Below are 22,035 nucleotides of genomic sequence, written 5' to 3' on the forward strand. Positions count from 1 at the left end.
CCAGCTGGATGCAGCTGTATTGGCCATCAGTATCGGCCCCCAAATCTCTCTGTGTACTTCTACTGTATTTTCTTAACTTAAAAGGACATTTAAAAGCAGGGGGCATGACATCTTCCACTAAAATGCCAAAGCTATTCACAACAAGATTTTCACTAGATTTCCACTAAAATCTCAATTCATTTGGGATTGGACCCTTCCTACTGCTGTCTCATTCTTTTCTACAAAAAGCATAAAATACATATACATAGGTCACACACCCCCTCCCCCCGCAAACTTCAGAAACTCTAGAGATCGTGATAACTCCACCCTTGGAATTTAAGAGCAGGTTAATCTAATACTCGCCTGAAGTAAGCCTATTTTGATTCTACCTCTGCTGAGGCACCTTATTTCTGTAAGATACAAAATGTCACTATATTTAGCAGCCCTCTCAAAAGAAAGCTCTGAAATTGGTGATGACAAGCTGTGACTGCATAAGAAATCCACACAAATGCACTAGATTCTAACCGTACAATTTTATGACAAAGGTTTCTGATAGATAAGGCAAAGCTACTAACCAAGCGTAGCATTTCCTAGGTGCATTTCCTCATTAATAAGCTAGAGCCCCAACTTATTCCCTACTGTGTTTTGGACAGCAGGGGCCCTAGTAGATGTAACATTTAATTTGCAATTAATGTGTAATATAGCAATACATTTCAACCTATCACATATTCAAGCAATTTATTTGGAGTAGGAAGCATGATCTTCAAATCCAATGCACTGCAAACCCCTCACCACAATTAGGAATGAGCTTGCAATTCAGACATGGTCCCCAAGTCCTCTGGATATTGCATTTAAACAAGCTCAGCATTCTTCCTCTGATAAATTCACTGCAATAGGAACCAATGAGGCTTTTAAATCAGAATTAGGCATGCATCTATTAGTACCTGCCAAGGACTCAAGGCCTTCCACAGGTGTTAACATCCTTTCTATGCAGGGTCACCACACCTCAGGAAGCCTGTAGAGATCACATACTGCCAGAGAGCAGTTGGCTCTAGGTACTAGCACGAAACTACTTCCAAACCTCATGTCTCTGCTTATGTCCCTGGGCTGAGAGTTTGCGTTTTGCTATTGGAGTGCTTCTGGCAGGCCATTTGTCGTCTTTAACAATTTTTGCATGGACAGACATCCAGCAGGTAACAGGTTAGGTGCACCCAATTTAGATGCCAACAACCATTTTGTTGTCATTTATTCAATCCCTAGCTTTTAGGCACGACTCCTCCAACATCCCACTTCCCCAGAAGCACATACGTACCACAATAGTGTCTTTCTGATGTTGTGAGTTGAAGAAGAAAGTGCTAAAAATAGGTATGTAGAGGCTGTCTGACAAGACAGTTAAGTAAGTCTCTGTGAATTCAAATGCTGGAGGATATTGTTGTACCAACTGCCAAACACAATCTAAGAAGAGCAGGAAAACAGGAGCCTAAATAATAACAAATATTAAATCAATTTCAGGAAAAGAAACAATGAAAACTGTCCCATCATGCAGCCAGCCTGCACTTCTGAATGATCTGCAATGTCTTTATAGCTCAAACACCAATTAATGTTGTGCACACAATTGTTTTACCCAGGTTTGTTTTGCTACAGTAGCAAAAGCAAAGCACTACTAGATGTTTTATAGACACTAGTGGTAGTTTAAAACTCTACTGGGTAGTAATACTTTTTATTTTGGCACTAGAAATGGAATACACCAGTTTCTGATGGGAACTGTGCATCTGCTACCATCATAAGATTAGCAACAAAAACAAGAGCTTAATTCGCATGAAGAGCAACCAGGATCCAAGCCATAATGTGCTTTTGAAAACTACATTTTTCCTTCTCTTGAGGAAGGCAATATGATTGGCCTATGCTTGAAACTCACAGTAACAGAAAACTAAGTTCAGCAGGAGATGCCAGGTTGAAAATAAAACATTGCATGGATTCGGTAGCCATGGATGTTTAAATTCACTTGCGAGCGATATTAGGCACCTTAATATTTTAATAGTACAGACTATATCTGAAGGAATTATAGCTACGAATGAAAAGAGAAACATTCTGAAAAAGCACATCCAGTTTTTCTAGTGCTAAGTCACGGCAGCCTTGAAAATATCTTGCAGTCTAAGATTATCCTTGCATAAAGTTGTTTAAAAATGTATTGTGACAGTGAATAGCAGAATTGCAGCTCCTAATCAAGGTAAGGCTTTAAAAGTGTTATTTACCATTCAAATAAAGAATGGTTGTCTGCAATCCATAAAACAAAACGAGTCTCAGAATATCCTCAGTGAAGATGCACTTTAGCCCAACACCCGTCCTTCTCCAGTGTAAAGATGTAGGTAACCAAGAGTCAAGAAACATACCTCCTCTTTGTCACTTTTACGTAAATGGTTGCAACGATCCAAAAAGCTATGTCCTCCTATTACCCACTCCTTCTGAATAAGGCTCTGAAAGCCAAACTTTGTTCTGCAGTACGAATCCATCATCACTTGGACTAGGCTAGATATTACACAGCACAAATCAGAGGCGTTCTCCTCTAGAAAGCAATATCAAAAGAACAAGGTTCAGTGGTATGTTCACTATTACTAGACAAAAAGTCTCCATTTTAGGATGGTCTTATTTTGAAAGATACTTATAGAAATACTGTTTTAATGGAGTGCCAAGTTCCAGTTTACCTATTTTAGGATACATGTTTAGACTTTCATGCCTGTAATAAAGCTGAAAACATTTATTTGATTGCTTAGAGTTGATTAACGCCAGGTACAGATAGTCAAAAAGCCCAAGGCTGGATCTATTTAATCTTTGCAAGTTAGTCTAAGTTGTGTAGACTGAACTGATAAGCAAGTGAACAAACATTCACTTTTGATTCCAGAAATACAGCCACATGCCTGAATGAAATCCCATATGCATTTAGCAGAACATGCTCATGGAATACAATACCACACAGTTTTGTATTAAAACTACACACATGATCAGCAGATTGATATCGAGCTCATTAACTGAAGTTTAATACCAAAACTTAACTTTTATGGTGTGTGCATTTGTTCTTATTTGAGTTCTGGCTTATTCTGAGCCAGATTCTATGAGCTATGGTGAAATCAAAGACAAACTTGATTATTTAAGGATAGACATGAGACTATTGAGGGTCTTCAGTGATTAGTTCACCCCTCATGCCTTCCACCTTCAGTCTAACATTTACTACCAGAAAAAGAAATGGCAAAGAATGGCAAATTGAATGAGGGGGACAAAAAGAAAGGGAAAATTCCCCAACTTCTTTACAAGATGCATGCCAAGTTCTCTCAGTCATTTTGCTCCATGGTACATCTGCTCCGTCCCATTCTTCAGTTACCCCAAGAGCTTGCAAAGGTTTATCTACACCAAGTATGCAGGAGTCTTGCTGGTGCTTACTTATATATCACAAACTTCCACATTCACCCTATTGTTTAACGTAACACATACTTGTCTATTTAGAGCAACACAATCTCATGATACTTTAAGAGTTGATCCACAATTTGAGGGGGGGGGAAAAAAAAAACAAAAAAAAAAAACACATAACATTCTAAAAATCTAGTGCATATCAAATGCACTGGCGAAGCGGACCACCTTTAGATTCTGGACCAGTGCAGTTAAGATTGATTTTATGTGGCTGAATTATGCGCTGTATCATGCTGGTCATTAGTGACCATATTCAGCTCTAAGTTTAAGAGCTGAGGTTCTCAAAAGTGATATAACAAGAGACATACCTGATCTTATTTAAGGATGTCTAATTAAACCATTAGTTCTCAGATAAAAGTTTATCATGAAAACCATAAAAATTCCACAAGTTTACAACAAATTTTCATATGGAAAACCAGCAAATAGATTTCCACACCTATACCCATTTAACAGTTTAATTATATTGAAGTTAAAACAGTCCCAAAATTCACTTTAACACAGCTGTGCAGAGACCAAAAAACACTAGCAAGAGATTCTGATTCAAATATAGAAGTCCTGGAATATTTAATTCCAACCCCTTTGAGTCCCTCTTCAGCTGGGCCTATGCAAGCCAAATTTTAAACTAGGTGAAGCAGAAGTCCAGGGCAAGGTATCCTAGCAAATAGTTTCAAGTGAGATGCTATGAAAATTCTAAACACAGCATTAGATGCTTAGGAGTTTGAACCACTTATTTTCCCTTCCTTACACACAATTGAAAAATTATCATTTAAAATTCAGTATGTGACGAGGAGGATGGTAATCCTGAAGAACTCTTACCTATAAGCAGAACATTTGTAGTCTGTCTTTCCAGCTGTTCAACCACCTCTACTGATTTTTTCAGACATCGTCTATTGTGGTACAGAAAGAAAGACAAGACTTGTATTTTCAACTGGTTGGGATTAAGTAGCATTATCAGAATTTAAAAATATGTGACCATCTGACATTATATGAACTACGGGTGCACCGATAAGAGAGATTTTGAGGGCCAATACCAATAGCTGATTTTTAAGGAAGCATATCGGCAGGTACTGATCTGATTTCCGACATGCAGCACAGCAGCTTGAAGAGCTGTGTGCAGCTGGTAAGTCAGTTGTGGTGGAAGGGGAGGGGGAAGGAAAGGGGCGTGGGATTCTCAACTAGGGTGGGGCACAGGATAGAGCCATCTTCTGGGCGGCTGTGGGGCAGACGTGTCCCCAGATCTGTGCAGGGTAGGCTGCAGCTGCGGGCTGGGACCAGGGCTGTGCCAGGCTCTTCCCAGTGGGGGCTGGGTCAGGCTGTGCTCGGGATGGGCAGCAGCCACCCCAACATATATTGTAGCCCCGCCTCTTAACACCACTACCCTGAGTGCAGCCCTGGCCCAAACCCCACTCCCCGCCCCACCACATGCCATGAAGAGCCTAGCATAGCCCTGGCCCCAGCCCCAGCCCGCAGCCCACCCCACCCCACCCATACCCTGCGCAGATCCCAGGCACATGCCCCCTACCCCATGCCCTCCTGGGGTGCATGCAGCGGCAGGAACTGCCATCCCCTGGCCCTGTGGTCCCCAGATGAGCTGTGGCTCTGTCCCACACCCTGTCTAAACAGCACCTGCCCCAGCCCCCCCCTTCCCACACCACAGGGGGCCTTTATCTGCCCGCCACACCCATTCTCTTCCCCCTTCCCTTCCACCACAGCTGACTTACCAGCTGCACGCAGCTCTCCAAGCTGCTGGGCTGTGCTCCTTGCCACCTACATGCCATACTGTGGCTGCACACACATGGGCATTTATTAGCCAAATTAAATCAGCCACATCAGGCCGATTTCCAATACAGTCAATTTTCTTTATAATCTGTTCCGATCCGATATCGGACCAATGTATTGGTGCACCTCTAAAATTAACTTGAAAAACTACTTTGTAAATTTACTGTTAGGGAGGCAGAAAACCTTAAAATTTGAATTTCATACTGTGCCTTGAATAATTTATAAGTTGGGTTTTTTCCCTTTAAATACAAAATGTAAATTAATTTTAAGGCTTTCAAATTTTACCTTTAGTCTGATGTTTACTGACATTGACAGAATGACAAGGACACTTCAAATGGACAATGATTTGGAGACCATATTTACTCAAATATAAGACCAGGTTCTCTCCACCCCCCCCTTCAACATGGGGGGGGGGGGGCAAAGGGAGGGAGCCATCTTGGATCAGAGAATAGGCCATTAGGGGTAGGGGTACAGGGAACAGGCAGCTGCTTTAGCTCCAACTCCAGCCCCAAACTGGGTTTGGGGTTAGAGCTGCAGCTGCTGCCCATCCCCACCCCACCCTACCCACCTCAGTCTCTGCTGCTTACCCTCCATCACAGGGCAGGAGCTACAGCTGCTGCAACCACTGCCACATGGTAAGAGTCACTATGTGTTCCAAGCCAGAGTAGGGCTGGAGCCAGAGCTGCAAGACAGGGTAAGTGGTGGCACAGTGGACAAGTAGTGGCCAGGGTGGAGGGGGAAGAAGGGGGTGCAGGCAGCAAGGGGTAGGCTACTTGAATCCTCCACTGCAGCAAGAAGTGGGGATGAATTAAAAAAAGGAGAGGTTGGAAGAGGGAAAACAACTCTCCAATAATTATATATGGAAAAATTATATCAAAATTTTCCATATATAGAGTCCAGAGGTAGATTTGGAGGAGGTGCAGTTGTACCCTCCCTTTGGTTCAATTCCTGCTCTAACCAATAACCTTAAAATGAACTGCCTGGAAGAGGCAGCAGCACTTCTATTCAGACAGCACTGTGGGAGTCAACTGACTTAACAGCTCTTTGTAGTCCAATTCCTGCTAATTGCTTCACTCCATTCTCCTTTGTAACAAGTGTTGATTATATCCTGGATGTTCCACTATTCCACTTTCTTCTGTAATTCTGCTGTCTGTATCCCATTCCTAGTAATGTCCTTCATAGCCCTGCAGGCTATTTTCAACTCCAGCTAGAACCTCAACTCAACAATGGTAATGTTAACTCGGGTGAACGTTAACTCCGGTGTTGAAGTGGCTGACAGTTAAGTATTGGATGCATTGTCACAACCCTCACAACTTAGTGTCTTACAGATCTGAATAAGAAATGTACATTTAACTGAAATGACTATAGGATTAATGAAATTGTACATTCACTATTTTGCCTAGTTTGTTGTATTTTTTAACCTTAATACATTATCCAGCAGCTTAGTTGAACACTTATTTCTTCTTTGATATTAGATTAAACAATATAGCACTAGGCCCCTAGCAAATGACAGCATCTAGGGGTTTTTTTTGTTTGTTTGTTTTTTAACTGGAGAAAAATGTTGTTATAGGATGATAAACCACACGATCTGCACTACCCTTTTCAAAATCCTAGAACTTTCGATGATAGATTGATTCAAATTATTAGGGAAGGCAGGCAGATCTTGCATCCGAGTACATATGGTATTTGTTACTCTGAGGCATTCATAAGATAAAGGTGCATCGGATGAAGCACAGGGTATAACTCTACCCTCCCCAATCTCCATGTTTCTTTATTATAGAAGAATCATCTATAGCAAGGGAAAAAAACCAACAAAACTTCTCTGTTGTTTGTTTAATACCATGGCCCCTCTCTTTACCCTCCCATACTATTTGGTTTTTGGTTGGTTGGGTTTTTTTTGCAGTGTGCTGTTTATCCAGTATGGAACATAGAAGGTGAACTCTTAAGTTTTCTGATAACATTTCATCATGAAAACATACATGTAGGTCAAACTCCCTCTACATATCCCAGACTCCTGAAACAGCATTTTAACTGAAATATTAAGAAGTCCTTTTCATGTGAAAAGTTTCAGCTGTTTAAAACTGGTTATCCACAGCTAGAAAACAGAGACAGATTTAGCAAAGATGGAGTCCAAATATTTTAACAAACCTAATTATTTCTAGCCAGTTTGTGCTCTCCAGTAATGAAAACCACTTTACATCCGTGTCCCAGAAGTGTATGCTGTTATCTGTAAAAACAGAAAATTAGGTTGTGTGTATGAACCATTGTTCTTAATAGTACGATATCATATCAGATTAAGTCTTCAGCTAAGATGGATATCAGCCATGCAACAAATTACATTCAAGTTAAGTTTATTCTTTTAAAAAAAAGAAATGCAAAATACACCACACACGTTAGGCACGATTCTATCAAACTTAAAAAAAAAAAAAATGAAATCGCCCTTTTTGAACCTGGCTGCTCTCTCTACCACAGGGGCAGGCAATTATTTTGGGCAGAGAATCGCTTATTCAGTTTTGGCAAGCCATCAAGGGCTGCACGGCAGGCAGCCAGGAGCAGATAAATTTACTAATTTTCTAAATTTTTAGGGGCCCATGGGCCAGATAGAATGGCCTGGCAGGCCACATCTGGCCCATGGGCTGCATTTTGCCCACACCTGCTACCACCTCCTCTGGCAATGAATTCTACAAAGTTAACTACGCATTGCGTAAAGCAGCAAGCAAAAAAACTAAAACTTCTAAATATCAATTTTAGAATACAGTATACAACCTACTGGAGCCCTACCTACCATTTTAGAATTAACTAGTTAATTTGCAGCAACAGGGAGAAAAATGCTGAACAAAAGCAAAAGATGGACAAGTAGGATACAACTGGCAAGGGGAATAAAGCACATGCAGTATGTTAAAGGACTTTAATTCTTACTTTAAGTTCAGGTTAAAAAAAGGCAAGCAAGCAACTTTGTCCAGTGTATCAAACATCAGGATCCGCAGCTCATTTCCATCAGACATACAGCCAACTAGTTGGTACTAGTTTGCTGAAGGTTTAGAGTACTTGTAGATATCAATATAAAACAGGAGATCACCACCTCCACTGTAGAATAGTGGACCACAGGCCTTGTGCCAGGTCCAGTTGTCAACTCAGAATCAGAATGAAACAAGGAACAGCAAACCTCTCTCAAACTAAGCCTTTTTTATCCTGTCTTGCCTCTTCCTGTAAAGACTCTGCTCTTTTGACACCTCTTAAGTGATACTTCCTGTCATTTAAATGTTCCCTTCCCATCATTTTTGGCTTTCCCTCCTCACTCCCCCACTCCCACCAGCATCAGTCTTTTCTCCAGTACTCTACTGATGTTACTGTCCTGCTTTGCCCCTGGTTTCCAAGCCCCAGTGAAGCTTTATGCTGCAGAATGCTATCCTTTGACCTGTCTTTATGCTTGCAAACAAAGGATTTTTTTTCCAACTAGCTAGTTGGTTTAATACAAGATATTGCCTCCCCAAGAGTTCTGATGGTTTGACTTGTGACATTTTTACCTGACCTTTCCCCTATTAATTGAAATCTGCAGTTTCATATGAGTGAAGAACAGACCCCCTCTTCAGCAGGGCTGAGATATACCCATGTATCCTCCTCTCTGCAGCCTCTGTGAAATATCACGACCAAAAGCCAAACAAGCAAGGGAGCACATCTGTTCTCTCTCTCTCCCCGAGTTCACCGCTGAAATGCTCTACCTTCTAGCACCCACTGGTTCTCCTGCAGAGTTTAGTCAGTGGGCTGGAGTGTACAAAGAGCAGACTTATCAACAGAAGACTAATACTTTTAGCGCAGCCTGTGTGCAATACAAAAACAGTAGAGCAGATTAAACACAAGAACCAGATAGCTTACTATTTCTAATAGGCAAGGAATTTTCCAAGAGCACCCTCTGAACCACAGTTAAGGGACAGGGAAGTCTGCTATCTGCAAAACTTTTCTCTGTAAAAGAACGGGCTGCATACAGGAGCCGTTCCCAGGAATTTGCTTTGCAAAGTGAATAAAACTCTTCCTGTTCGTTAAAGGAACTTTACGGGCCTCCTTTCTACAGGTACAGATCAGGCCACAGTGAATCAAAGAAAGCAACTGGAAATGTAATTTGACATTGCTTTGACTGCTCAAATACAGACAAGTTTCAGGACTAGAAAGCTGTACTAGCTGCTGGTCTCCCTGCAAAAGAAAATTGCGTTTATGCCTTATTACCTCAAAGAAAAGTGAAAGTCCTTTCCTGGCTCCTACAGAGTACACTTTCACACAATATATTCAGGATTGTCTAATCTTACCTTTTAGAGATACCTAAAGAACCAAACCAGTCACACAGCTGGGGAAGGGGAAATTTTTAGCTTGCTTAAAACCTGTTAACTCTTTAACCTGCTCAGCAACTTCTAGAGAGTTGTGCACATATTTGCTTGGTTTGGCCACCAGACCAAAAATACAAATTTGATTCATGTCAAACAAGTAGCTTTAATTGCTTGAAAATGAAGCAAAACATCAGGTTCAATTCACAAATGTGAAAAGCGTGCATCCCTTCCCTACTTTACACTTCAATGACTTTGTGACTTGAACATTCAGTGATAAATATGGGAGAGCTGGTTTTAAATCCCTATCCTGCCTAACAGAGCAGGGATCTGAAAGGCACCCAATTCTTAGAGCAAAACCTGGTTGCCAGAAGGGCGAAACACCACTGCTAATTCCAGTTTTCTAAATGGTATTTGGAATACCTTTGTTTGGCTGAAACTATAAGCTTAATCCAAGTCAAACTAGTGACCTGTTTTGCAAAAAGAAGAACAAGGTTTTTTGGCAAATGATCTATCCAAAGATTCTCAGTCCTCCTTGTATGGAGCTTTTCACCAAATGAATGCCTTGCATTTCTACGAGGTCTGTCAGTCAGCAGTCCAGCCCATGTTGTAGGGGCATGTGGAACTCAATACATTCAGCACGCTTAAGTAACAAACTGAACTTTGTTACTGCAACTAACAGAAGGGCAGAATTAAAGATTTAAGCTGATTTTGTTCTATATAGAGAGTTTCTTTTTCATATATTTAGAGATGTAGAGATTTTACATAATAGGCAATATTCTAGCTTTTCAAGTTTCATTTAAGGAAATAACTGCTTCCTTGGGTGCTAATCTCCTTCCATTGAAAGAACTGAGTATTAAGAAATCTAGATTTCTCTCTTTCAGTTTGGATCTGAATTGTAAGCAGCAGCATGAATTTAGCTGGGTATTTAGGATAAGTTTTAATGAAGAGTTTAGAACAAAAAAGCCATGTATAATACCACAGACAAATAAGAGATCAAAATAAAGTTTAAAAAAAATACCAAAAGATAAGAGCTCTAAACCACAAGGAACCTAAAGCCTAGCAATTTTTGGAACAGCACCACCATTTTAAATACTTACGTGGTTCTTTTTAAAATTGCTGTTGCGCAGCTATAGCGTTGTATGAATGTGCTATAACTTAAGTAAATTTCAAAAAAACCTTCAAATTCAAATTCATGCCCAGTAGATACCTCTGCTGTTGTTTTTTTTTTTTAAATCTATACTGTGGTAAACATGTTCCTGAAGTGGAGCAAAGCAACCACCACCCATCCACTCAGACTCGAGTAAAGAACAACAGTGGTAAGGATAAGAAGCTACCAAGAGGCAGACAACCCGTTAGGCAGCTGGCTACCTGATGGCTCTCACTGAGACGAGACTGCTAGACAAGACGGGAAAACAGGATTAAGAGGATCTGCAGAACCAACCAACTAGGACACTATAAAATAGCTAAGTGGCTTATTTCGGGGGGTTTTATTAATTTAAAAGCAATTTATTTTAGTCATTACAATTTCAGATTGTTTCCTATTAAAGGAAGCTTCCTATTTAAAATACTCCTCTACTCTACTAGAGAGTCTAGAGCTTCATTACAGTTTACTGAGAGACCATTCTAACATTTCTAAGCAAAGACTCCATGATACATTTGCTACTTCCTAATTTGAGCAAGAGTCAAACTGAAATCCCATCACCAGGCTATACTCCATCAGACATGGAAGTCCCAGATTCCCCCCCCCCCCAAACAGTATAATGCATCACTTTGGGTAGGTCTCTACCACACCTAGCCCACATAATACACATCTGGGTCTCATCCAGGCTAGTTCACCTTGGGTGTGAACAGCCACACTGCAAAACCTGGCTGGAGTCTACAAATTAACTGGTGCTCTGTTTCCTCCACTCCTCTTCCCTCACCGTAACACCCAGCAGCAATGGGGGAAAGACTGGCTATAATTCCTGGGAGTATAATCCCATGTTTTTTTGCACTGCTCTACAATTCTCTCTCAGTAAATTTTAGGAGAATATTTGTCCATTTGGATATGTAAAAATTGCAGGAAAGCAGCGAAAGACCAGCACTATCTATGATTCAACATGCATATTTATTAAGAAATGGGTAGATTACCAGTTTGAGCCAAAGTAGAAACTGGCTCTAATCCATACCCTTCCAGCCACGCCTGGTATCCACATTTAAACCACCACTTACTTGGATAGGTTTAACATATAAAATCTGGCAGGGTGGGGCAACATCTCTTGGTAAAACCCAATGTACCTCTGCAGTGAAAACATACCTAATAAGTTTGAAAATCTTACCTTCAGGAGCCAATGTTTACCCTGCATATATAAAATGCACAGCAACTTTATTACTGTATTAAAAGGTAAAGGTTTTCACTGGGAATAGCTGTCTTGAAGTGAAAGATTTTCAAGCAGGAGCAAGGGAAGGAGGGGAGCAGTTAAGCCCTGGTGCTGCCAATGTTTAGAAAATGTAAATGTATCCTCATGAACAGGTCTCGCTGAAGAAGTCAATGGCCAATGGCACCTCATGAGCTTAGAGGCCGACAAAACTAGGGCTTTAAAATGTTCAATATTTTGTTTAAATGTACAACCTGCTGGATGCAAAGACACTAATCAACAGCAGTATTTGAAAAGTATTCAGGTCAAGTTGTAACAGTGTAACTAGCCAACTCTTTGCTAATTCTCTGTTTAATTTAAAACTATTTCTGAACACAAGTAAAACTGCTCTTATTTGGTTGCAGTAGACAAATCAGATTATAACAAACAGTTCTCCAACCCATTTAAGAGTCTCACCTTCACCACAGTTGAATTCAAGTTGTATTGCCTCTAGCCACAGGCACACATGACATTACACAAAACCCGTTCACCATTTTATACATATTTAAGTTAAAATTTATTTAGCTGGCCTGTTGCAGATGCAAATTATAGTACAACTGGTCAGCTGATCTGTTACTGGGTTTACATGCACTACACACAGCCTGAGTACTCAAAATTTTAGTCCAACCTTCCCCTATCTTCCAATCATTCTCCTGTAAAACCCTTCTGCCTAGGCTTGCATTCGGAACTTGCATGCAATTGTCCAGTTGGATATACAGGCTAGAGCTTTCATTTTAAGGCTGGCTTCAACTTCCCTAGATTGAGTAAGGATGCAAACAAGTTTCAAGTACCATCTCTCAGTTTTGATGGGCCTTCAGTACCTCTACACAGTTCTCTGAGCCTATATTTTCCAACTTACCACTTTCTACTCTCCCGATGCAAACCAAAGTATATCTGCCAATTTTGTTTACTTGGCATTTAAGCTTTAAGTCCAAAAGGACTGCTCCATTTCTGTGATACTTAACTCATCTCAAACAGTCAAAATGCCATCCTGATAGAGAATGACCTCAGGGCTCTTTAGCCCCTAGTTTAAATAGTCCAGGAACTATAACTTGTGAAAGATACAAAATCTGCACTGAGATGAAGGAGAACTGAAATACTGGGGATCAAGTGGATGAACATCAAGTACACTACAACTTTAAGAAATGCTTGATTCCAAAGACAAAGACAACTGCAATGCCAAGTCATGCAACTATCCATCCTTTGTATGAGGAGTCTGCCCTCATGGTCATCACCGTCCTAAGTACAGGGCCACTGTCCTGGCTGGCAAGCTTCTGAGCAGGGACAATGATTTTGACTTGGGACAGGAGCAGGACGGCAGTAGAGAGGACCCCAATATTATAGACAGAGGGAGAGGCGACAAGCCAAACAGCTAAGTGGCCCAAGCTGTGATTTCAGCCATTCTTTGGAGGAACACAGGAAAGCAGTGCCAGAAGGGACCATGTCATCTAGTTCAGCATCTACTCAAGGCAGGATCACTCCCAACTAAAATATTCCAGCCACATGTCCCTGTCCAAACTGCTCTTGAAAGTTTCCAAGGATGAAGATCCCACCGTTTCTCTAGGTAGCCTGCTTCAATCTTCCACTATCCTCATAATCTGAAAGTTCCTTTTAACCTCCAGTTTAAGATTTCCCTGCTGCCCCTTGAGGCCATTGCTCCTAGTGCGGTCCCCTATGGTCAAAGAGAAAAACCCATCTTTCACCCTCTATGCCACACAGCAACCACAGCAAAATAAGCTGGCAGTCCTTCTCTTTCCTATGGGAGAAAGTGCAGAAGAAAAATCTTTCCTGTGATAGGGGACGAGATGACGAATTTCTTATTGAGAGTACTGGACAAAACATAATAGCTTTTACTTCAGCCAATACCTTTCTCTGGCTTATTTTCTCCAGCACCCCCAACCTTGTATAATACAACACGAAATCTAGACAGAAAGAATTATGAACATGCTTGTGATTCACATTAGTAGTTTGAGCTGATTGCCCGGATTTTAAGCTCCAGTAAAGTTATTGGTGCAAGTCCCTACTGCTCAATTCATAAAACACTATCCAGGAGAGGGACAAAGATGAGCACGGGAACCACCTGTTAACAAGCCTCTGTATCTTGTAGTATTTACCTTAATTTTTCCTACTCCCAACTACTGATGCTTGAGAATTTTTCAGAAAAGGAGAAATTTAAAAGTGCCAAAGATATTCCAGGGTAGGACAAACAGTTACCCCTATAGCTTTCAAGGTCTCAATATTCCTTGATATGTTCCTCAAATTCCAGACAACAAAAATAAGTTCTTATGTGTAATCATGTATTTCCATTAGAAGAGTGGCTTTTTAGATTAATATGACTGGAAAAGATTAATACCCTCTACTACAGGCTAATTTTTTTTTAATTGATGCAGGTAATAGGTCAGCTCCCTCACCAACCTGCTCCTTTGTTTTAATGGTAAGAATTTTGAACTCAATCTATATTGCATCGGTAGGCTGACAGCTTGATTGCTAGCAGCTTCTGCACACGCCAGTGTGTAGAGATGAAAAGTGCATCTGTTACACTGCCATGGACAGCATGTAAAATCAGCAGGGATCTGCATTTTCCATTTCCCCTGGGAAAAAAATGGAGTAAACCGCAGATTTTAGCTTTTAGCACAGGAAAATGCAGACTTCTCATTTTATCAGAGAAACCCATGGATTTTTCAGTTCTCCCACAAATGTTTTGCTGCCTGGCCGAGTTCCATCACAGGAAATATCAGCGCAGAACCTAAGTGCTCCCTCCAGAATATCAGTGTGCATTTAGGACATCAAGAGACCTGGCATGATCTTCTCTACTCACCAGCTGCAGAAAGAATACCAGGAACAAACCCCTCTGCATGGCCCTCTCTGACCCCACAAAAGCTTTCAACTGTTAACTGAGAAGCACTGTGGAGGATCCTTCTGAGGTATGGATACCCATCAAAATTCATCACCGTTCTTCATCCGCTCTATGACAGTATGCGAGTGGTGGTTTTCAGTAACAAATCTATCACAAGTCCCTTTGAGGTCAAGAGGGTAGTTAAGCAAGGCTGCAACAGTCTTGATATTCCTTACCGCAATACTATATCTGACCATCAACAAGCTTCTAGTCAGAATGAAGTTAAACTACCAAATGGACAGTAAGCCATTTAAATCTCAGTTGACTCAGAGACAAAACTCAGACCCTGACCTCAACCACTGACCTCCAGTATGCTGACAATGATGTAGTCTGCGCTCACTCAGAAGCAGACCTTCAGGAAATCACTGACATCTTTGCTGAGGCATACAAGAAAATGCAACTCATGCTTAACATTCAGAAGACTAAGGTCCATCATCAAGCTCTTAACGAGCAGTCCCCAAGTCAGTTTCACAGTTTCTAGGGTTGGAAGGGACCTGAACAGATCATCAAGGCCAACCCCCTGCCCTGGGCAGGAATGAGTGCTGGGAACATAATACCCCAGCCAGATATCTATCCAACCTCCTCTTGAAGATCCCCAAGGTAGGGGAGAGCACCACCTCCCTTGGGAACCCATTCCAGAGCCTGCCAGCCCTAACGGTAAAGTAATACCTCCTAATATCAAGCCTGAACCTACTCTCAAGCAATTTGTGGCCATTATTCCTTGTTATCCCAGGTGGTGCCTGGGGGAACAGAGCCTCACCTATTTTCTGCTGGTCCCCCCTGGTGAGTTTATAGACAGCCACCAGATCCCCTCTGTTTTCTCTTCTGGAGGCTGAAGATTCAGGCCCTTTAGCCTCTCTTTGTAGGGCCTGGCCTGCTGCCCCCTGACCATGCGAGTGGCCCTCCTCTGGACCCTCTCAAGGCACGCCACATCTCTCTTGAAGTGCAGCGCCCACAACTGGATGCAGTACTCCAACTGTGGCCTGACCAGCACTGTGATGTGAGCTAGTACAAAGAACACAGTGTGCTCCAGCATTGCCTATAACTTCCCTACAGCATACTGAATGGGAAATGGGAGACATCATTACTGCCCCAGTTGAGACATTACACACCATAATAATCTATCCTAAAAGAAGGCCTTTAATAGTCTCTGTTATAATAGCAAACTATTCTGTCTATTGCATCGTGGATGCATGACAAGGTGCAGTTAGCCTTACTGACCGCTTCCTCGCATTGGCAGCTCACGTCCGTCTTGGAGTCAACAATGACTCTAAGATCCCTTTCAGCCACTGTGTTGTTGAGAAGGGTGTTCCCCAGCCTATAAGTATATTGCTGGTTCCTTCTCCCTAGATGCAGCACCTTGCACTTGCCTGCATTGAATTCCATTCTATTCTCATCCGCCCACTCCTGTAACCTGTCTAGATCTAGCTGGATGCTGTCCCTCCCCTCCAGCATGCCCACTTCTCCCCACATCTTTGTGTCATCAGCAAATTTGGAAAGCATGAATTTTCCATGCCCACCTTTAAGTCACTGAAAAAGATGTTGAATAGCACAGGCCCAAGGAACGAGCCCTAGGGGACTCCATTGCTCGCATCCCTCCAGGTCAAATGACCCGTCCATCCCGCTCTCTGGGAAAGACCATTAAGCCAATTTGCCACCCATCTGACTGTGTAGGCATCAATTCCCAGGCAATACCACAGGAAATCACGGCAGATGTGTTTTTTTGCAGCTATCATAGAAACTGTTGTTTTTCACGGTTTTTATGAAAACAGAGAGAGTGCGATTTAAGTATGTCCCAAATTACAGTAGTTTCATGAGTCTAGAACGGTAGCACGGATACCCTGTAGATACCCAGAAGGACGTATACAGCTTTGAAGCACACAGCAAAAGAAATTACTGAAGTTAAAGTTCTGCTAAGAATCTGCAAAAGTCTTATAGCCTAACTTGGGTAACTGCTGTTCTGCAGTGACACTGCTGCAGAGTAGATGCACGCCAAATCTGTCTGCAAGCATGGAGCATGCAACAGAGACCAGATCTGGGATAAATTAACATATATGCTCTTCATCAGCAACAGCTGCACACATGTTAAACACAATGAATAAATGCTAGCACAATAACCCACATGAACTCTGCAGTGAAGCCAGCCTAGAATACTGGAATTCTCATTCAAAGATGTAGAGTCAAATTAACCATTATGTTTTGAATATAAGTCATCAACAGAACGCAGTCAGACCAACCTGCATTTAGAAAAGTCTCTTATCAGTTGAGTTATACTGGCATTGTCCAATATCCTGTAAAACCTCAAAATAGCGAGGGTTTATAAAAGCCTTAGAGCAAAACACACCAAGTTTAGAAAACTATAGGTTGAAACCATAAAAACAGCAACTGCCCAATAAATTAATGTTAAAAGAAAGTTAATAAAGATAAAATGTCCTCACTGCCTTGCAGCCCACCCAGGAGGGAAAGGTGCCAGCTGGTGGAGCAGTACAAAAGGCAGCCAGCAACCAAGATGGCAGCTGTCCCCTTGTGCTGCCTTTCCCCAGGGACTCTCCACCAATCAGCAGCAAGGAGCAGGGCTACCAGGAAATGCCCATGAGAAAAGAAATTGGCTATTTGTATGGTGAACAAGCCACAAAAATTCCTTTGTCTGGCCACAAATTAAGTAGATCCCTAACTATGGGAGGTTAGCCAACAGAATAGCTTTGTTCCCTTGCAGCCAACAGAACTTCTACGTACAACAGCTTTGTAGTCTAGCTTGTCATAACTACCTTTCTACAACATCACCTAGAAACCTAAATCTGCAAAGTATCTACACCCCTGTGAAACAGATGAGTGTTTATCAATTAGCCACTTTGGAAGCTGCTCTGATGCAAATGATCTGGCTTCAACTATACAAGCGGCTGGTCAGACAGTTAAATTAAAAAAACTGCAGGCTTTCAGTACGATACTAGTCAAGTATACAGATCTCACCTAATCTACAGGCACATCATTTGTCATCTACTTAGAGTTCTTTATCTGTTGAAAAGAAGAAGTAACCACTTAGGTCTATATCCAAGATCTAAGAACTATTAGCAATATAACTATCTGAATGCAGCATTCACAAGTCTATAGTAGGTATCAATTCTTATCCTAGTTCTTCCTCTTCCTATTAAAGTCTAAATTTTAAGAACTTACCTATCAAAAACAATTGTTTAAATCTAGTATATGCAGTTTGGATATCTTGCAGAGAGGGAAGGCTGCTTGAAAGGTCATCCATTTTCAAGACTTCATAAGGAGGTGCATGAATTGTCTTATAGATTCTGGATAAATCAAATGATAAAGAGAATTAAGCCTTCTAGGTTGGAGAAGAAAACATGGACAATTATTACTGAAAGTAGCAAGGTTCATTACCCATCCCAAATATAAGTGCGCACAGGTATTCTAGAATACAAGACATCCATCATATGAATGAGCTTGTCTAAAATTTAAAAGTTTTGTTGCCCTAAATATATAAGGATGGTAAAAACAGTCCTTGTGTAGATATACTGTACTGGCATAGAAATCCTTTACAAGCTGTTTTGCAAAACTTGTGGAACTTTTAAGCTACGAATACTGCATCTTCATGGGTATGTTATGCTATGTTACACCAAATTAATGAATTCATGTCAAAATATGAACCCTGAGGGTGGTGGGTATTCCCATCTCCTTGCAAAACACTTCAAGTACCAAAAGACAATGCAGAGCTGACCGTTTTAGAGTCTGCTTGACTCCCTGATTTTTGATTAGGCTGAAGGGACACAAGAGAATAAAGTACATTTGCTGATGTTAAAAGACATTCCTGAAGGGAAAGAAAGGAATCTGAGTTGAAATGAACCTAAACACCAGAGGCCATCTGGAGTTAGTAACTAGTACTCGTGCACATAGACCTTGTTTTGCTGGAAAAAAAAAAACAACTCGCTTCTCAGGCTGTGCTTTACAGTTAAGTTAACTAATAAGTTTTTTAAAGCCATTTTTCAATCACACTTCAAAGGGAAGACTTGCAGGCATTTAATTGTCAAGTCTTATTAGTACTCTGTAGCCAAAGGACATGACCCAAGAGGAACAAAGTCACACGAACCAGGAACAGACTTCCCATGGAGGTGGTGCAGTCCCCAACCTTGGAAGCCTTCAAGAGGAGACTGGACAGACACCTTGCTAGGATCATTTGATCTCAGTGTTCCTGCCCAGAGCAGGGGGGTTAAACTTGATGATCTTTCAAGGTCCCTTCCAGCCCTTAATTTCTATGATTCTATGACTAGTCCAGAAACAGGCAAAATTGAAGCCTAATGAGAAGTGTGCTCAGACCAGAAGAGACAGAGGGCCAAGCAGACTTATAACAAGTTTCATTTCCTGAACAAGAACAAACCACACTACTTTTCATCATATAGCTGTCTCCATAAAGGCTTTACCAGCACATTGATGTTGATGAGATTTGCATCATTTAAAAAGAGTTTAATTGTAGATGTTAAAGCTATACTAATTAACAAACTTAAGATATGTTAACAAAAACAGTCATGCATGTTTAAAAAAAAATAGCTGGTAGTGGTTAACCACTCAGTAAAACCTAATAATACAGACAAGATCAAATGACTTTTGTGATGGTTGAAATATATGCCTCAATGTTGCAACTGATACTTTGTTGCTGATACCTGCTATTTTGTGGAACACAAATAGTGTCTTAAAAATGTGCAATTAATTATCGAAGTTTAGGTAATATTCTGAGCATATCTACATATGTAATTAGCACACAAATCAACTCTGACACTTATTGCTCTGGAGTTTTTTGCTCCTGGACATGCTGTTTGAACATGTGCCCAGAAGCAATCAGCTCTGGAGATGATTCATGTGCAGCACACGAAGCCTAGTTGGAGCAGCCCTGGTCAGCAGAGGATTCCAGGGGTCAGCTTGCCAACCTGAGACTGCTCCAACCAGACTCAGGGTGCTGCAGAGGGGCTGGCCGAGGCATGAAGTTACTTCAGTACGGGGCTGCCTACTGACTAGCCCCATACATTTACATGTGCGCTGCTACACATGGAGAAAACCAAACACTGCAGCAGGGTAGTACTAGTAAGTACAAGTACTACCCTGCTGCAGAGTTTATTAGTTTCCTGCACTCTAATAGGGGTGCATGTGTGGGAGCCAAGGCATTTACTGCAGAGCTAATTAGTCAATTCTGTAGTAAAAGTCTCACATAAATGCGCTCTCCCTCACCCAAGAAATTTAGGAGTGTGGGGGAATACAGGGAAGCTTTCTCTGTTCCTAAATTAGTGATCTTGCAGGTCTTTTTAGGCTGACTAGGAACACCCTTTTGTTTATCTTTCCACCTATATGAACCAAGCTACCATTCAGAAATGTGGTTCAGAGAATCTTTTTTCCTTTCAGATGCAGTGGGAAACAAATAACCATAGAGCCATGAATCTACTGCCAAAAGGAAAGCTGGGCTCATAAAACTCACTTCCCACCCAAGTTTTCCTTCCCCAACCCAATATCTTTTAGGTTTTAAAACAAACCAACAAAAAACCCCACATATCTTCCCTCCCTTCCCCCATTAAATGGGGGTTTTTGCTTTTGAACTTAATTTTTGCATGAACTAGTGAATGAGGGCAGCTCCCTCTGCTACTTTAGCTCACTGGGATTAGAAAATACTGGTTTCTCCAGAAACCAGCTGCTATTAGTTCTCAGCTGGTTAAATAACAACCTTGATTGGAAATCCTTGAACAGCTGACATGGACTTTTAATAAAAAATTAAAAAATAAATAAAAAGGAGAGCAGTATGAGAAAATTCACTTGCCTGGAAAAGAATGAAACTTGACTGGAGAAACTGAGAAGCAGAGGTGTAAGCTAGTTACAACTACAGCCTATAACTAAGCTTAGGGCAACCCCTTTTCCCCACCTATCCCCAGTTTGCATAAGCTTATTCTGATGAGGACTCATATCTATGGGACAAAGTGCCTTGCCGTGATGAAGCCAAAAAGGCTAGACTGGCTAATGCTTTGTTTCGAGTTTTCTGGTGGGTGGAGCCAATGTAGAAAGCTGTGTAAACAAGGATAGCATAACAGTATGGACCTTACTTCTCTCCTAAGCAAAATGATGCAGACAGAAGAGCTATTACTGACCCATCCAAGAGTTTGGGCATTTGTAAAGCGCTGTCATCCTGTTCTTTGGGAAATGCAGACATTTTGAGAAGGGCAGCACCGTTATGGCAAGACCAACACCAAATCTGCAGAAGAAACGTGTAATAAATGTTACTTGATTAGTTGTTTTGTACAGATACTTGTGCAAAATGACTAAACATTGAACTATATGAAACATCTCCCTACCCTATGTTGTATACAAATTTTGATCTATTTAATGAACAGGGATCCTGGTTTTCCAATAAAAAAAAAAAATTGAAAATTCTGATAAAAATCCTGAAGTCCATGATTAAAATGAAAGGACGCCACAGCCCCCCGCTGGTGTCCCTCACTCCCTCTTCACAGGCCCTACTCATGCCCCTCAGTCCTGCTGGAGGGCCCCCTAGCTGCCAAGGATATGGGGCAAGGGACCTGGGTCTGCAGACCCCTGCCCCTGGCAGATGGTGGCAGCTGCTGCAGCAAAATGGAGCCTGGCTCCCCACCTGCTGTCAGCTTGGGTGGAGGTGGGGCTGGCTCCCTGCGGTGGTGTGCACTCTTGGAGAGGGATAGGGGGTGCCCCCCAGATCTGTGCACACTGCAGGCTTGGGCTCCTGCCCTGCTGCCCTCCTCCGGGGCCTCCGCAGCCAGCGGGTACCACTGCAGGGCACAGTGGGGCCACACAGGGTTCTCCTTACCACTGCAGGCTCCGTGCTGCCCTGGCAATGCGTTCCCTGCGTACATGGCAGCAGCAGGGGCAGTGGTATGGGGGTGTGCCTCTCACTGCTGCTGCGCACCCAGGGGACATATCACCAGGGCAGTATGGAGCTCACAGTGGCAAACAGCTTCCCTGTGCAGCACCACTGTTCCCTGCAGCACTGGGTTGTACGCGCCAGGCTGCGGAGGCCTGGGGGAGGGGGGGAAGAAGGGCAGGAGCTTGAGCCCACAGTGCATACCCACCACCCCTCCCAGAACTGCATGCATCAGCAGGGAGCTGGCTCCACTCCTCTCCCAGACAAGCCATCCACGGTCCCATCCCACTCCCCACCAGGGTCCTACAGCTGCATGTT

General features: G+C 42.0%; 1 protein-coding gene across 1 annotated transcript in view; it reads right to left on the bottom strand.

Annotated features, from left to right (window-relative positions):
• MTMR12 (myotubularin related protein 12) overlaps positions 1-22,035 on the bottom strand; it is a 56,964-nt gene that overhangs the window by 7,034 nt on the left and 27,895 nt on the right. The window contains exons 9-14 of the mRNA XM_019531918.1: positions 20,972-21,075; positions 18,012-18,136; positions 7,372-7,450; positions 4,261-4,331; positions 2,373-2,545; positions 1,292-1,459 (exon numbers count right to left, since the gene is read on the bottom strand). Coding sequence (XP_019387463.1) covers positions 1,292-1,459; positions 2,373-2,545; positions 4,261-4,331; positions 7,372-7,450; positions 18,012-18,136; positions 20,972-21,075 — 720 coding nt within the window. The remainder of the gene's footprint in view (positions 1-1,291; positions 1,460-2,372; positions 2,546-4,260; positions 4,332-7,371; positions 7,451-18,011; positions 18,137-20,971; positions 21,076-22,035) is intronic.

The sequence above is a fragment of the Crocodylus porosus genome, unplaced genomic scaffold (assembly GCF_001723895.1).
Source record: "Crocodylus porosus isolate Cpor-Errol unplaced genomic scaffold, CroPor_comp1, whole genome shotgun sequence".
NCBI lineage: Eukaryota > Metazoa > Chordata > Crocodylia > Crocodylidae > Crocodylus > Crocodylus porosus.